The sequence below is a fragment of the Bos javanicus genome, chromosome 12, assembly GCF_032452875.1.
Source record: "Bos javanicus breed banteng chromosome 12, ARS-OSU_banteng_1.0, whole genome shotgun sequence".
NCBI lineage: Eukaryota > Metazoa > Chordata > Mammalia > Artiodactyla > Bovidae > Bos > Bos javanicus.
In genome coordinates, this window is record NC_083879.1 from 86,764,147 (window position 1) to 86,780,939 (window position 16,793).

Genomic DNA, 16,793 nt, shown 5'->3' on the forward strand with positions numbered 1-16,793 from the left:
TCCAGTCTGACCACCTGGGCCTCCGACCGCGGGGGCCTCCGTCGGAGCGGTCCAGCGAGATGCGCTGCGGGAGGAGCTGCACTCAGCCTGGGGCCTGGGGAGGGGCCTCGTGTTTACACACCTTTCTGCGGGACAGTGGACGCAAGGAGGGGACGGATGGTCCACACGCCGCCCGGTGTCTGGCCCAGCTACGCTCGAGGGTGCCCCGGCCGGGGCAGCGAGGGCCGCGGCTGCGCTGGGTTCCGACGGGCGCTGGACAGGGTCCGCGCAGGGTCCCGGTACTGACTCTGTCCTTTCTGTTTCCGCAGACCTCGCGCTTCGTGTCAGGACTGCCTCTGGGGAGTCACCCACTTGCTACTCTGTAGTCTCCAACCCCGGGCAGTGCCCTGGAAGGCAGGGAACGCGGGGCCCCTCCTGCTAGTCTCCCACCACCCGCGGCCCCAGAGGAGGCCACACGCAAGGGTCCAGCCCCGAAGGGCTGCGTGACGTGTGCTGCTCTTGCGGCCGGAGGAGGAGGAAGATGGGACAGGCGTCCCTGAGTGGCGACCGAGAAGGACATGCACGAGCCCGCTACCCTCCCTGACCGCGTGGCGACGGGAGGACCTCTGCTCAAGGGTCTCGGTCCGCTCCGAGCACAGCCGCCCTACCAGGGCCTCCGGGGAGCATGGCCGAGCCTCGCGGGCTGGGGTCCGGTCTGCTCCATCCTCCCGAGCCCGACACCTCTGCTTTCGGACTGGCCCCCCGCCCCGTCCACGGCTGCCGTCCAGACCTGCGCGTGGTGACGCTGACCGCGGGTCACATCTGGCCCGACTCCGCCCCTCCGGGGGAGGTGCTGCCCGCGTGCTCGGGGAGCCCCCTCCCCGTACCCCGCTGCCTCTGGGGGGGCCTGGCCTGTAAAGCACAGGTTCCGAGAGGTGCCCCTTCCCGCTCCGAGGGCGCAGGCGCGGTTTGCTGTTGTGGGAAGGGTGTTTCGGGGTTTGCGGGGACGCGTGGGGGTCTGGGTACCCGGGGCCGGCCTCTGCTGCGGTGCTCAGACCCCCACGGGGAGCGGCCTCTCGGGGGCGTGGACCCCCAGATCCGCACCTGGCCCAGGGTCGCCGAGGCGGCCCGGGAGACCCAAGAGCAATACCGCTGCCCGCGTGCCGCCCGCAGGCAGCCGGGCGGTAAACCCCGTCGCTCTCCTGTAACGGAATCTCCGTTTCTAGAAATAACCAGTTCGACGTAGCCTTAATGGTCCGTAAGGAAAACATTTCAGTTTGAGGTTCAAACTTCAGAAGGTACAACTGACGGCGTTTTAGGGGAGGGTCACCCGGAGGCTGAACGTTGCCCCCGCTGGATGCCCTGTGGATGCGGGACGGTGCTGAGCCCACCTGGGTCTGCTCCCGAGTCGCTCAGACCGCGTGGTTCGCTGCTGTAATGCTCACCTGTGAGATACTTGAACGAGGGGAGGAGTTGACCGCAAGAACAGGGTACACAGGTGGTGCGGAGAAAGCGGGTGACGGGCAAGCATACCAAAGAGCGGGGTGACGCCGAGGGGCCGTGAGGCTGGGTGGGCGTCCGCCCGAGGGCCCGCCCCCTCGCCGTCACTCACGCCCGCGTCCTGCGTGAGGCCCGCACCAGACCCTGCAAACAGCCGGTGTGCGTTTGTACAGCCGTTTTTAAGAACCTAAAATGGGTATAAATGTCTTACCTGTGGGGGCAGATTCTCTGTATGTTTTAGTTAACAAATTCTTTGTAATGTATTTTTTTAGAGATCTTAAAATTGCCTTTGCACTGAAGTATTTTCATAGCTGTTTATATCTATTTTATTCGTTTATTTGTTAACGTACCATATCTAATTTTTAAAGTATGTTTTTAAAGCTTTTATTTTTTAAGTTGAAGACATTTTGGCCACTTCACATTTAAATTCTGATGAACGTTTTGGCTGAATGTCTCAATATCTGATGAATGTGAATTTTCAGATTTGACTTTATTCTCTGAACCTGTTTTGGTTTTGGTGTTTCTGGCAGTAGCGAGTAGTTACAAGGCGTATTTAGAGTCTGATCATTTGCTCTGCTCTTTCTTCACCGTTCATTGCAATTTCATCTGCTTTTTCTTTAGTTTTTAGTTTCTATCCTTCAGCCTTAAAATAGAAGCTTCTTGACGGTTCGCTGTCCTCTTTTCTGCCTGTATCCAGACGGTTATCACTTACCTCGGATAATTCAAGTCTCCTTAGGACAGCTACTGACCGTTACACGCCCCAATATGTCTTCTTAAAATTGTTTGGGAAGTTCCTAAGTGACTGCGCCTGACAATGTGAGATGGACCAGGGCCATGAGACCAGAAGCCAGGGAAGGACGAGAACCAGGGAAGGGACATTTCAGACAAGACACTGAGACTCCCACCTGGCGGTGGGCAGTGCTTACTTGCCTTAAACTGACCTTAAAGCAAGTAGTTTAGGTATCTTCCTTAGTTTTGAAAATCTTACTCACAGCTGCACAATAACCACATATTAACATCTCCCCCATTGGTCCGGATGTCTGGTTCCCACTGGAGGGGACCCGCCCTGGGACCAGGGCCGGACCCTCCCAGCTGCAGCCACGTCCCGGCTGGGAGAAGGGACGCGCTCTCGGCCACTCCTGTTAGAACCCCAGTCAGCCCGTTCCTGTGCCCTTGACTCCACGGGCAGACACAGACCAAACGGCCCCCAGGGGCACGGCCGCGAGGCTCGCTGGGGGCGGAGCTTCCGCAGTGACGCCGCAGACGCCTAGTTGGCCTTGTGAGACTTCGCAGCTTGAACTGTAGCAATGCCTCGCACACAGTGTAACTATTCTTAAATTCACGGACATCAACCACAAGTTCAGGGCAACCTAAGGGGAGTTTCCAGCCTTTTTCTTTAAAACCACTGAGTTCACCTGTTTTGCACTGATTATGAAGAACCTAATGCAACCACTTCTGCTTATCCTGAAATTAATGGTATTTATTTAACAACTCAGTGTAACAGCTTGGTATGCACTTTCTTTTGGAAGTTTCCCATTTCTAATTTTAAAAACAGGAAAAATGTCAGCTGGCAAATGCATTCATTCTGTTTTGTTTTTTTTAGTAAGAGGGTAGGTGAATGGGGGTGAGAATCGTTTTGATGTCCATAAACAAAGCTTTAATGAAGATGTGTCGGAGTATTATTAAAGTGTGATTCTACTTTTGCAGAAAAAAATCTAAAGATCAGTTTATATAGCTTTATTTTTTACCTTATCAAAATATACAGAATTTTAATATGCATATAATGTCTCTGACTTAAAATTATGTGCGTCTGCATTGCTGTTTAAAATGTTCATTCATTATGTAGTGTGATAAAGAAAATCTTCAAAAATATATTTAACACAAATGGTATCTATAGGTATTGTCATCATAAATATTGGAATTTATTTTTAAATTATTGAATATAGTAGGTGTGTTTAAGATAATAAATCAACCTCTGAACAGTAATGTTTAATTGATAATTTATTAATCTGCTTTGAAAAATTAAATGGTGAATTAAACCAAATCTTAAATCTCTGTAAAATTTATTTTGTATGCTACTGTTTTTAACTTTTATTTCTGTAGATAAAGTATTTATCTTCAAATATTCATTATGATTGGACTTTTCTGCAGAACGTCTAGGCGGGAGATCTGAATCTGCTTGCAATAAAGAAGAAAAAGTTCTGGTTTAGTCTCTTCATAGATTAAAAAGATGACAGAAGTTGGCATTAAGTTTCTCCCAAGACCAGCTGCCGGGCAAACAGTCTCCCAGCGAGTGTTTCTGTTTGGGATGAAGCCGTGGGAGCAGCCTCTCAGGATCGTGTGGGATGGGGTGGCCCCGGGCCCACAGCTGCACCGCCAGGGCGGAGGGCCCGGAGCAGGACACTCCGGCCGAACCCTGTCCTTCCCGCTGCTGCCCGACTGTCCGCCAGACCCCGTCCCCCAGGGGCTCCTCCACTCCTCCTCTTGTCCAAACCCTGGCCCCCACGCCCAGGGCTCCTGGGCAGTTAGGAGAGAGGGACCCGTGCTGCCCCATGGGGTTCCTGCAGGCCCCAAGAGGCCCCCCCAGCCCTGCCCCCTTCCTCTGCTGGCCACTGCCACCCCTGCACGTCCCGTCTCTGAAAACTGACCCCCAAACACTCCACAGATCCTCACAAAGTCTCATTCCTGGGATTCTGACTCAGTTGGGGGATCATGGTGGACCCTGAGAAAGGGCCTTGCTGGGCCGGGGCAAGGCGGCCCTTTCAAGGCTGACAGGTCCCTCGGAAGGCCTCTGGCTTCACTGGGCACAATTCTAAATTGGGGGCTTTTTCCCGGCCCCCAAACCACAAAGGAAAGGCAAGTAACTCACCCCCAGTGGGCGGCCTTGGCTGTCACCACACAGTGGCCAGCACGCCAGTCTACAGGAAACAGATGCCGCAAGTGAGTCGCGTCCCAGGGCTGCTGTCCACTGGGGTCCAGCGTCCACACCTGCCTCGGGTGACAGGGACCTGTGACCACACTGACCCTGGGAGCCGGGAGAAGCACGCTTGGCTTTCAAGTGAGTGAGGGCACCCTGGCCTGAGGCTGTGCGGGTGTGAACAGCCAGCTCCTACCAGTGTGCGTGTGAACACAGTCCTTCATTCCACCGGGCTGTGTCTCAGTGTGATCAACATCTGCAATTATTAAGCCTCCTCTTTCAGGGAAAAATCTTAGAAATAACACACAATTTATCAGTTCCTTTCTCACACTAAGAGGACACCCCTAAATCGAGTCATCATATTAACCTGCCAGGGAAGACTCTGACCTTAGTACATGTTCATCGCATTGCTATTGCTATTGCTAAGTTCATCGCATGCAGTCAGGATAATTCAGGAGCATTTAGTCAGACGGCAAATGTCTAACTCATCATCCAGACACAGGTATGAGCCCTAATCAAGCCTGACAGGGGCCCAGTGAAACCCGTCTTTAATCAGATACGAAGACCAAGCCTCACAGTTAGTGGGCAGTGTCAGGCCTAAGCCGATCTTAGAAGCTGACGCCCTTGAGGCCCACAGCTTGCCCTGCAAGGCCCCCGTCCCTTCCTCACATCTGTGGCCTCTGCTGACCCTGTCTGCTGACCAGTGCGGCCGCAGACACGGTTTTCGGTGCATCCTCTCGATTCGCTGAGCTTGCTTTTCAGAGGTCATGGTGCAGCCGGCATTCAGAAAGCTGTACTGGGTCAGCCCAGCAGCTGCCCACCAAGCAGTGACCATGACTTCTTCCGGTGCAAGTTTGGCTATGGAAAGTGCTTTGGAGCTTCTTCTAAGTCCACCCACTGAGCTGGTTGTCCCGGATGTTGTATAAAATCCACTCTTCTTTGCACGTCACGATACGATTGAGAAATAGTTGGTTGTTGTTATGTAGACTAAGAGAAGACGACGCTTTAACAGTGATTCTTTTTGAGTTGCAGTTAGCTCGTGAGGCACCCCCTCTTTGAGCTTTTTCACCTTTCCAATCTGCTTCAGAGGCCGAACGGCCGCAGAATGGTGGGTGTTGAGTTTGGGCAACTTCTCATGTAGTTGTAGGAGGATCAGCTTCAAAGATGGCTCTCATTCAGCTGTCCCTGTCAACTTCCGATGGCCACTACACTCCTCATCATCAAGGCTCTCATGTCCTTTGCAGAACCCCTTGACCCACCACCGCACTGAACGTTCGTTAGCTCCTGGGCCGAATGCGTGCTGTCTCCACTGCTTTACGACCCATTTTGAACTCAAGAAAATCACTGGAATTTGCTTTTTTGTCCAACATCATTTCCACAGTCTAAAATAAATAAAAAATAAACAGTAAGTGATACGGTGATAGCAAGAAACATAAATCAAGAAATACATGTTAAAATGATGTATCACAGTCACATTTATTAAGAATGTATTCCAATATCAAACAGCAAATGTCAACAACGTGAAACAGCGCTTACTTTTGCACGAACCTAAACAGTTTGCTTGGGACGAGAGGCTAGAACGCAGACCGTTGACACTGAACACGGTAAGCTGGAACAGCCTGGCGCCATTTCAGGGGGGCTGCGGAGAGCTCCGGCACCACGGTCCTTTAGGTCTCAGCGCCAAGGAGAATTCAGTGAGGGCCACGTGGTCAACACATGATTTACTAGAACAGGATGTTCATGAGGCTTACAAGTGGGCGGGCAAGAAGTGCCAGGCTCTGAGCACTTAGTGGGCTACAGTTTTGTAATCAGAGGAGGCGTGGGGAGGAGGGAGGAGCCCCTTGTCTTTCCCGAGTAGATGTCAAGCTGCCATCAGCTCCTCCTCCAGGCCGGGAAGGGGGTTTTCTTGTCCCTCCAGGGTCAAGCTAGGGCCACAAATCAGTTTTGCAGGAGTGCAGAGAGCATGGCCCAGGGACCATTAACTTAGTGAGCTCGCTGGGCAGGAGTGGGCTCAAGCACCGTGGCTTTATTGTTTCGGGCCTCATGCTTCTGCTGGGGGTTTGCGGTGGAGCTTTATCAAGAGGTGGTCAGCTTACAGGGATCGCCCATGTTTTCCTACTCACCATCCCCTAGTGAGATTAACTATTTAATCACGGACTTTGTCCCTTCATTCTGTCCCTGCGAAAACTTGCAAATGAGCCGTGACCATCCCCTGCAGGTTGTCTTAGGACAGGGAAGAGGTGGTCACTCCCCGTGGACAGGACGGAGCGAAAGGACGGCCAGGGAGCAGGCGCTGCTTCCCGCCTGCAGGCAAAACCACCCCCTGCCGTCGCTCACTCTGTCCAGGGGCCGCAGAAACGGGCACCGCAGGCGGAGGTCCACCTGGCTCCCTCGGGCTTTGAGCCTCCCAGCCTCGGGGCTCCTGGAGACACCTCTCTGCCTCCATCATCAGGTGGCGCCCACTCTGCCTGTCTCAGCGTTTGCTTTCCACAAGGCTGTCAGTCACCTTTGGTGAGGGCCCTGCCCTGATGACCTTATTTTAGATATATTGTGTCTGTAAAGGTCACATTCTAGAGTACAGGGGTCAGGACCTCAACGTATCTTTTTGGGGAGACACAATTCAACCGATGCTCTGCTCTGGGGCCTTGCTGCGTGTGAGGGGGAGCAGTGGGAGGGGGGTTGGGGACGGAGCTCAGCCGCCCCTCCCCACATCCCCACCCGGGGCTGCACGGCGCTAACTCACCATGGCCCACAGTGGCCCAGCAGGTCCGGGGGTCCTGCCCACACTGGTCTGTGTGCTAAGCACCTCCTTCCCCCGTCTCATCAGTGTTCACAGCCTGACTCCACACTGGGGGTGAGCTCCGGGGGCCCTGAGACCCCGCCTGGGCAAGGTGAACTGCCCAGCGGCCAGCGCGGGCCTGGGGCCACGTTGCTGCCTGAATAAACCCCAGGCTGGAGGCTCAGGGCCCCGCCCGCCCACCCAGCAGCATTCCTTGGAGACTGGAGGGTCACCTGGGAGCCCTGCCTTTGGCTTCCCAGAGGAAAGCCGTGGGGCAGGGTCGGCCAGCTGCCAAGAAACAAGCCCCAAGGAGCCGCAGCTCAGGCGGGGTGGGTGACGAGGTTGTGGCTGCTGGCGGCTGGGGCGCCCATGTCTCCCCCAGCAGGTTGGTTCTCTGAGGTCCCAGGTACGCGGGAGGAACCCCCTTTTCATGCCCCAGGGTCACCTCAGAACTCCAGAGGACCAGGCCCCCCACCCAGCCTCCTGCGTGTCCCAGTTGCCACTTCCTGGCCTGGACCCAGAGGGCAGGGGCAGACGCTGAGAGGCTCAGGGGACCCCAGGCTATGGGGAGCGGGGCGGCCCTCCCCACTCGCTGTCACTTACGTGAGTGTTCCATCGCTTCCATCCATCCGACCCTCTGTGACCCCGTGGACTGTAGCCCACCAGGCTCCTCTGTGCACGGGATTCTCCAGGCAAGAATGCGGTGGGTGGGGGGCTGATCTTCCTGACCCAGGGACCGAACCCACGTCTCCTGCCTTGCGGGTGGATTCTTCACCCATTGAGCCACTTGGGATTACTTCCTGTAACACAGACTTCTTTGTGGGAGCGAGAGGCTTTCCACAGAGGAATTAACCTCAAACGGCAAAGTCCCCGATTCCCTAAAGGGCCAAGGGCGCGGTGACCAGGCAGAGACGCAGCCCCAGGACACTCCCGGGCCCAGGCCCAGGCCCGAGGGGTCTCCAGGCCGCCAGGCCCACGCCCGCGGGAGGGGCTGACCCCAGCCGGAGCAGAAGGTCCCTTTCCCCTTGGCTCCTCCCAGAGCCCTGATTGTGATGGTAATTCCCTGAGCCTCTGGGAGCTGCACAAAGGCCTGGCCTGGCCCTCAGGGCCCCTGACCAGCAGGGTGCCCGGGCTTTTGTTCTGGGATTCGCCTTGGAGTCGGGAGACTTGAATCGGCACTAACCGTCTCTGAGTGCACAGGCGTCTTGGGCATTTGTCCTCCTCGATCTCCTGGGCCAGTGACCACATCTCAAGGCCGGAGGCCTCCCCATGGTGGGAGAGGCTCCCGGTCCTGGTGCCTGTGGCCAAGGTGGGGCTTGGGACCCTCCACGGGAAGCCCGCCTGGGGGCAGTGGCGGCCTGCAGAACCAACCGGGGTCGTGGGGTCACTGAGCGCTGCCTGTCCTCCAGGCAGGTTGGCCGGGTGCCTCCCTCTGGCTCTCAGAGCTCCAATGACACTCAGCACAGGCCCTGGAGAGCACCCCAGGACCCCGGGTCCCTGAGGTCATGCGAAACGGGTCCGGCCCCACCAAGCGGGTCAGGCCCCGACGCCCACACATCCAACTGGCCCTTAGAGGAGAGGCCCCCGCCTCTGCCCTGACTCTGCCAGGTTCCTGGGGCCTTCCCATCCCCGCTCAATCTGGGAAGGAAACTGTCCAGCTGAGGAAGGTCCTGCCTTCGCTTTGCTGTCCATTAGGGCCAGCCTCCTCCTCGAGGCAGCCCTGCCTCCGAGCATGTGCGGGGTCCTGTCCACTTGGCAGCCCTGGCTCAGCCATGCCCACCACCCGGGGCCTGGCTGCCCCGCCTGGGCTCCAGGGCGCTGGCTGAGCGGGGGCTGACTGCCAGGCGATGCTGTGTGGTGGGGACCGCACTTGGAGGAGGAAAGTCCTGCGGAGGTCGGCGCGCCCTCCCCTCCAAGCGGAGCCGCACCCCCAGGGCGGGTAGGAGGCTCCTGGGGCGGGGCTCCCTGGAGCCTTGGGGTTTGTGCCTATTGCCCTCCCGACGGAACTCTGTGCTGGTCTTACTCTGATTTCCCGGTATGGCCCACAGAATGCAGACGTTTGGAAGCGCCAGCTAAAATAAAGTTCACACCTAGAGCAACACTGGGGACGTTTCAGCCTGTGCGCCTCAACTTTCCGAGTTCTACTGGGGAATTTGAGTTTCCCTGAACAAGGGGGACCCACAAGGGAAAAGGCCGGCCCCTTCCCTTTTCTTGCAAAAAAGGGGGCCCCCCCGCAGCTGCACGGCCCTGCCCTGGGGCCTGCACACCCCGAACCCAGACAGCAGACCGCCTGCTCCGTGCAGGCGGAGGGGTTGACGGTGATGGGGGGACACGCTGGGGGCGGGGTCGGGCGCCTCCCCGCCCCCTCCCGCCGCGCAGACCCTCAGCCGTCCTCCCCTCGCGCTCCTCCCTCTCCCTCCGCGCGGTCCCCTCCCCCACCGTCCTCGCCGCCGCCCCGCTAGCCCTCCCCCTCCTCCCCTCCCCTCCCCCAGGCCGGGGAGGAGGGGCGGCCGCGCACCTGCGGGCGGAAGACCAGGCCGGGAGGACGTCCCACGGCAGGTGTGTGGGGGCGGGAAGCGTGGGCGGTGGACGCGGGTGGGGGAGGCGGGGAGGGCCGGGGAGAGGGGCCGACGGACTCAGCGTCCCGGAGGCCAGTGACCGGTCTTCGCGCTCCGATCGCCTCCGGTGACCGGTCTGCGCGCTCCAATCGCGTCCTGGCCGCGTGCGACCCCAGGGAGCCCCGGGACCGGCCGGGGTGGAGCCGGGGCGCTGCGCGGTGTCCAGGCGCCGCCGCCCGAGCCGGAGCGCGGGCTCCACGTGCGGGACGCCCCCCACTGTCGGGACGGGGTCCTCCCGCGGACAGTTGTCACTGCCCGGCCCCTCCCAGGACCTCATCCAGGAGTCCTGACCCCCAGCAGGTGCCTGGCCAGGTGGGGCCGCTGAGGGCGGCTGGCTGAATCTGGACTTCCCGGCCCCTGTCTGGCTGTTTTGCTTTTCAAACTGGCAGCGGAAAAGTAAGACTCAGCGGTTTAAAAATAAGGCCCTTTGCTCTTTAAACGCTAAACGGTGTTCCTGCTAGTTTTTAAAAACCACCTTCTGTTCTCTGCAGCGCTGGACACTTAAACAGGAGCCCGCTCCAGCTGGCCGGAAGGAGACTTTTCTGGAGCAGGTGCAGCCTCTTAACTTTACTGGAAGCTTCCCACCCTGCCCCTAAGGGACCTCCAGCCAGCCCTGGACAGGGAAGGGGTTAAGGTGACCCTGAGGCTGGGCAGGATGTGTCGGGGCGGCCGTGGGAGGCCCCAGGATGTGTGACCACTGGGAGGGAACAGGCCGCAAAAATAGACGTGTGTCTTGGGGTGCTGGCGCTCGAGTGTGTGCGTCCCTCCCAGGGGACCCGGGACCCCCTTGGACAGGTAGGTGAGGGGTGGCGCCCTGAGGGAGACCTCGTGGTGGAGGGTCTCCTAAAGTGCAGATCTGACCCAGTGGCTGGCCCAGAGCGGGTTCAGGGACCTGAGTTCTGAGTTCTGCTCCCAGCTCCTGGACCCACTGCGGGGGGCCGGAACGGACAGACAGATGCTGCCTGTGGGCCAGGTGGGCGGCCGGGAGGGCACATGTTCCGGGTGAGTCAGTCCAGAGGGGCAGGAAGAGGGGCTTGGCTGTGTTTCAGCACTTGCGTCCCTCGGGGCAGGGCGCACCCCCCAGGTCCCAGGCTCACCATCTGGCCAGGACCTGGACGCAGCTGTGATCAGGCCTCTGTGACCTCGGACCCCCACCTGTGACAGCTCCCCCTGGCAGCGATCCGGGAGAAGGCTGGCGAGAGTGGCGGGCCTTCCACGCCAGAAGCCTGGGCACCACTCTTCTTGTGACTGACCCCAGTTCTGGGGCGCCTTTCTCTCCAGGAGATCCGCGAATCAGGAGGAGGGCGCAGGGGCCACCTGTTTGCAGAGCTCAGCGCTCTGAGGACACCTCTGCCCCAGACGCAGCCTGAAACCTGTCCTTCTCCCGAATTGGAGCCTCTTCCCTCCCAGCCCTGCCACTGCTGGGAGTCTCCTGACCTCAGGTTGTGGCTGTAATCAGTGTCCGGATCACCATTCAGGCTCTTTCTGCGTTTGGGGCTCAGCTGTGAAAACGGGAGATTTACCTGGGAAGCAGCATCTTGGTGATTGGAAGTGGAATGAAGGTCACTTGGACAGAAGAGCTTCCTGCTGTTAGGAGCTCACATACCTTTTGTAAAATGGCGTAAAGCCTGAAGTTGAGAGAGAGGTTACTGGAGCGTTTGTGCGAACGGAATAAACTGCTCTGTTGGTGGCACCTGGCCATCCGCTTAGTTGATCTGGTGCTAAGAGGCTCCGGGAGAAGCTAGAAGTGTGAGAGGAACAGTGACCAGAAGATAGCATTCTGCTCCACACTCAGCTCAGCCTCTTGTTCTCAGGTCCACTCATTTCACCCTCGCCTGAGCCCAGGAGAGCCGGGGTGACGCTCTTCCCTGACAGGTGGGAGATGCTGGCTGAGCGCCAGCCGCAACCTGGACTTGCCCAAGGGCCCAGGGCCGAGTCTGGAGCCGCTCAAGAGATGCTTGGTCCACTCCTCCCTGGAGAAGGCGGGTGGTGGCCCAGCCCGCTCCCAGAGAAGGCACGCTGTGTGGTCAGCATGGGGTGGCCGGTCAGACTGCCCAGCCTCCCTTGGAGTCTGTGCTGGTGGAGCTGGTCCGCAGTACCTTCCCCTCAGGGATGACCATGTCCTTTCCCTCTGGGCCTCCCCTAGTAAAACGTTCAGGACTTCAAGCCTGCAACGGTCTCCCGGACACCCTGTGGCCATTACCAAGGAACTCTTGGAAACCTCGAGCCGGACCTCGACCAGAGGCTGCTCCCGAAGCACCTCGTCCAGCATCAGGCAGCGCCGCCATCCCCAGGAAACTGGACACTTCCCCCAGAACTGCCCAGCATCCCTGTGGAGCCCAGAGGACCAGTCCCTTCGCAGCTCCACGGAGGTGACCCAGGAGCAGCCAGGGTTCATCTGCAGAGCTTGTGCCCCAGTGGGCAACATGTCAACGTGTGCTCAGTGGGTATAGGTCACTGCTGGGAGCGTTCAGTCTAATCTGTTGCAAAAGCGAAGAACTGTATTCAAATTACCAAGCTGAGCAACCACAGAAATCGGAACAAGTCAAATAGGAAGATACAGGTGGGGACGCTGAAGAGCGTAGCCCACCAGCGCCGAACGTCTCCACACCGTCCTCCTCCTCACTGGTCCCTTTCTCACTCAGAGCTTAGGGCTGGCGACGGAACACAGAGCAGGCGACTCCCAGGGGAAAGGCCCTGGTGTCCCACAGACTGGGCCTGAGGGGCAGGGAGGGACAGGCGTGGGGAGGAGGTGGAGACCGGACCTCCCTGAGGGTCACCGGTCCCCGGCATCCAGCCGGACAGCCCCGCCTCCCTCCCTGATGCTCTGGACAGCGTGGTGGGTGTGAGCACCACCGACGACCAAGCAGGTTAAGCTGCTGCCATGGGGCCACAAGCAGAATTTATGAAAGGGGCCCAGCCAGACATAAGCCAACAGGGGAAATGATGGGCGTGTGTGCACGCCAGGTCACTTCAGTCGTGTCCGACTCTTTGCAACCCGGTGGCCTGTAGCCCACCAGACTCCTCTGTCCATGGGATTCTCCAGGCAAGAACACTGGAGTGGGAGAAGGGAATGGCAATCCGCTCCAGTATTCTTGCCTGGGAAATCCCACGGACAGAGAAGCCTGGTGGGATACGTAAATATACATTGTTTGTAAGTATATTTATTGTCTAGATGTGTTAACTTTTCTTTGATCAGTCGTGTGCTCAAGTTTTCATGATTATGGAATCCTTGGTGTCTATTCACAGGATAAACTTGAAACCAATGATTTAAAAAAAAAAAAGAACAGTGGAGTGGGCTGCTGTGCCCTCCTCCGGGGGATCTTCCTGACCCAGGGATCGAACCCGCGTCTCTTACATCTCCTGTACTGGCCGGTGAGCTCTTCACCACCAGCGCCACCTGGGAAGCCATAATGAACCATAAATATGCCCAAAGACCAGCGAGGGGGCTGTGGGAGATTACCTCCCAGGGCGAGCATCTCAGGCAGATGACGTCACGTGGCTTCTGTCGAGATGCAGTCACTCGCTGTCTCTTTAAATCCAAGGTTGCCTCCCAAAGACTTGATTCGAGTTTCTTTGCCAGACTTCCACTGGAGGAATGACATGAGTGTTTGTCCTGGCCCTTGGACAGCATGCTTTACCTGGGGATTGGAGATGTTTCCGGCCCAGGTGGCATTGGTTTTGAAGGTTTGCCAGTTCAGTGAATTTTACTGTGACATTGAAACCAGGAGAACCAGGGGCATTTTTGTCCTTGAAACAAGAGCCCAAATGTCAAGGGAAAATCTAGGTTTTTACTTCTCGTATGCAGCAGAAGCAAATAATATTACTGTTTGTGCAATGCTTTTTCCATTCCAGTGTTATAAAAGGAGACCACTTGTTTACCTGAACATGGACACGGTAGAAATTATCTGGAGAAGAATGAATTTTAAATATCCCACATCCGTTTCAGAATAAACACTGCCAAAAGCTGTGCCTGGAGATTGGGCTTTGTTGGAGGAAGCACGGCTGATGTCTTCGCAGCGTGGCCTGGTCTTCCTTCTAAGGTCTGTTTTTCACTCTGCAGACTCATGTTCGACTGTTGGAGGCTCATCCTTTGCCAGAAAACCGGAAGCAACGATGATTCTTCCTCGAGAGGGTCCCACGAGGCCGAAGAGGAGGACAGCGACCCTCGGGTGGACGTCCCTGACGTCATCAGGCTTGTTCCAGACCCGCCGGAGGGGCCACCCCCGCCTGCAGGTAGGGCCAGCTGCCTCCTTGGGATCCGGATGGGGGACCAGCGTCCCAGGTCTAGGCGGCAGCTCCCTGGGGCCCCAGGGCCGCCTGCACATGCGGGCCGGCTGGGCCCAGGCCTGTGGGTGAGACGTCAGTCCTCACGCTTGCCCATTTGCCTTCCTGGCAGTGAGGCTGAGGCTGGCTCTGGTGAGCTCTCGGGAAGCCGTCTGGGTTTAGAGCCCAGGGCTCCACTTTACCAGGTTTTCAAACTGAATCACATAATTATACAAAGTAATTGCTTGTAAGACGATTTTTAAACTCGTCTATTCCAAGACATTTTTCCCCTCTCATTTCTTATTTTGAGTATTTGTACTTTCTCTTTTTCTTCACTGGATCAGCTCACAGATCGATTTTGTGGATTTTGTTTCCAGAAGCCAGTTTTTAATTGTACTGACTTTCCAAGCGTGTCCCTCCTGAGCCCACCCGAGCCCCCTGGCCCTGTACCCGCTCCCGCGTGGCTCCCGCGCTCCTGTCTTCCCCTTGCCCCCGGGTCTTCATTCTCATAGGAGCCGCGTCCAGAGGGGCTGCAGAGCCCACTCCCCTCGCCCTGCAGCCGCCCTGCAGCTGCGCCAGCCCCTCAGGGCCCTTGGGCGCCCCTGGCTCTGGGTGCCCCCCTTACCTGGCGACACTGGGGGCGCCCGGAGCCCCCTCCGCTCCTCCTTACACCTCCACCTGCAGGCCCCACAGGCTGTGCTGTCACATCAGCTCCCGCCCCTCGGGCCCCGCTGCCTCCCTGGGGTCTCTGTCTGACCCGAGTCGGCGTGGACTCGGGGTCTCTGCTGTTCATTCTCTTGTTCTCTCTCCATGTGCATAGAGACCACTTGACTGAGTAAGATTTGCCTGAAATATATGAAATCGCACAGCAGGACTTTCAGTCTTTATGTATTTTCCTAATTGTGTATTCTGAAAGGTGACCATCCCGTTTGGTTTTGCAGTGTTTATTTTAAAACGCTATTTTCATGCCAAAAATATTAGAAGCTGTGGTTTTGCCTTGAAAAACTAGCATATAAACTGCAGGTTTCGGCGGCAGTTGTGACTGCGTGTGTCTCCCTGTGGTCTCTGTTCGTGGTCCTGTTTTGCCTGCTTTGAAATCTGATCTGGACATTCAGCCTGGCGACGTCTTCAGTCATGCTCTGGGAGGTAGCATTCATTCATTTCGTCAGCACCACCTGCAACTCTGAAATGCAATTGTTTGCTTATGAAATTAAGTAGCCCGTGAAATGGATTTGAGGTGCAGTATTCCTCTGCTCCACACCTCGAAGGGCCAACAACCCGTGTGATGTCTCTGCATGACTTCTGCTCCTTCAGGGAGCAAGGCCTGGCTGACCCACGCATCTCTCATCATTCACGTTCCTTCTCTTCTTAAATAAGCAGGCCTGCCAGGTAGCTTTGTGCCCTGTAGGAAACACCGTGCCTCGAGGTGGCTGAAATCTCTGTCGTGACTTTCGCCCCCTCTCTTGACTGTCCCCCTGCAGCTGGGACCTTTTTTGTTTTCTGAGGTTGGAAACAGGAAGGCAGTCGGGACCCCTGGAGAGTTGGGCGGTTAAGGGGAAGGGGGTGCAGCCAGCAGGCCCAGGAGACCTGGCTTACCTGCCTCTGTGGCCGGGAGGCGGGCGGGGGCACTGGGTCTCCAGGACTCGCATCTGAGGTCAGCGGACGGGGCCGCCTCTCCTGTCTCGTGTGGCGCAGACATGGGTGAGCCCTGACTTGCCACCAGTTGCGTGAGCCACGAGTAGGGGGGGCCGCCCACACGTATGCGTGGTCGGTCACGGGCACTCACTGCCACTCGTGTTGCGGGCCCAGCAGGAACCGTGGGGCATGGCTGACGGGACAGCGGGGCCCTGCAGCCCGCATGGAGGGTGGCCGGGCCCTCTGTCCGCAGATGGAGGTGTCGGGCAGGCGGGGTCCACTGGGCGTCCTGAGCGCGTGCAGCTCTGAACCGAGGGCAGCCCCAGGCTGGTGTGGGCAGGGCCGGGCTCACCTGGGCCTTTGAGGGGTCGCCTGCAGGCTAGGGGCGCAGTGCCGGGCGCTGGCTTACGAGCTCTGACAGGTCAGTGGGCGGGAGCTGGGGCGGAGGGGCTCATGGGGAAGCAGGACCCTCGTGGTGAAGCAAGACCAGAGGGGGCTGCCCTGGGGCCTGAGGGCCCGAAACCCAGCACAGCCTCGAGGAGCAGCGGGATGGGGCCCTGGGGTGCGAGAGGGGCATGCTGCAGGCCGCGGGGGGCTGCTTGTGACCCACGGAGACTCTGTGGAGAAGAGAAGTCCCCAGGAGGACCCGCAGGCCAGGGGAGCAGCCGGACACCCAGCCGACCCAGCGCCAACAACCCGCGGGCTTCAAGTCAGAGTTGGCGTCTGAATGCAGAGCTGTGAGCCACGTTGCAGCCAGAGCTGCTGGCTGTCCCGTGCTTGCATTTAGACAAACGCGGGTGTCTGGGTTCGCCTGAGATCACACGTCGGGGGAGAGACGCGGGGCGGGGCGTGCGTGGAGGCCACGGGCTCTGTACTGTTCCGCCGCTCCTGTGTCTGAAGCCTCTGCTGTGAACGGAAGATCCCCCTGGAACGTCACTTGCGTGGTGGGGACCCCGATCCTCGTCATCAGCAGTTGGTCAGCTCAGTCGGGGCCAGTTCCGGGTGCAGTCGCATCCCTGGGGCCTCTTGGAGACAAGGGTTCTCCCGTCCAACCAGGCCAGCAGTTACCAGACCCAAAAGTAAAGGAGCGGTTTTCACC

The 16,793-nt window shown here is 57.9% G+C and overlaps 2 protein-coding genes and 1 long non-coding RNA gene across 12 annotated transcripts in view; 2 read left to right on the plus strand and 1 right to left on the minus strand.

Annotated features, from left to right (window-relative positions):
• ATP11A (ATPase phospholipid transporting 11A) overlaps window positions 1–3,523 on the plus strand; it is a 103,680-nt gene extending 100,157 nt beyond the window's left edge. For all 4 annotated transcript variants that reach the window (XM_061435406.1, XM_061435404.1, XM_061435402.1 and 1 more), the window contains one exon: window positions 309–3,523. Coding sequence is in view for 1 of the 4 variants with exons in the window: in XM_061435405.1 (XP_061291389.1) it covers window positions 309–365 (57 nt within the window). In the remaining 3 variants the exon portion in view is untranslated. The remainder of the gene's footprint in view (window positions 1–308) is intronic.
• A 1,163-nt stretch (window positions 3,524–4,686) lies between these two features.
• On the minus strand, window positions 4,687–7,038 carry LOC133258637 (uncharacterized). The gene is made up of 2 exons (XR_009740125.1): window positions 5,945–7,038; window positions 4,687–5,778 (listed from the first exon to the last, which is right to left on the minus strand). It is a non-coding gene; the product is annotated as an uncharacterized LOC133258637 (long non-coding RNA).
• A 2,638-nt stretch (window positions 7,039–9,676) lies between these two features.
• The window catches only part of MCF2L (MCF.2 cell line derived transforming sequence like), an 89,840-nt gene continuing 82,723 nt past the window's right edge, over window positions 9,677–16,793 (plus strand). Inside the window, exons 1-3 of one of the 7 annotated variants that reach the window (XM_061435412.1) lie at window positions 10,052–10,189; window positions 10,285–10,588; window positions 13,857–14,029. In XM_061435412.1, coding sequence (XP_061291396.1) covers window positions 13,861–14,029 — 169 coding nt within the window. In that variant the 5' untranslated portion in view covers window positions 10,052–10,189; window positions 10,285–10,588; window positions 13,857–13,860. Of the gene's footprint in view, window positions 9,735–10,051; window positions 10,589–13,031; window positions 13,169–13,856; window positions 14,030–16,793 lie in introns of those variants that run through there. The other 6 variants (XM_061435417.1, XM_061435415.1, XM_061435411.1 and 3 more) reach the window with 6 other exon arrangements.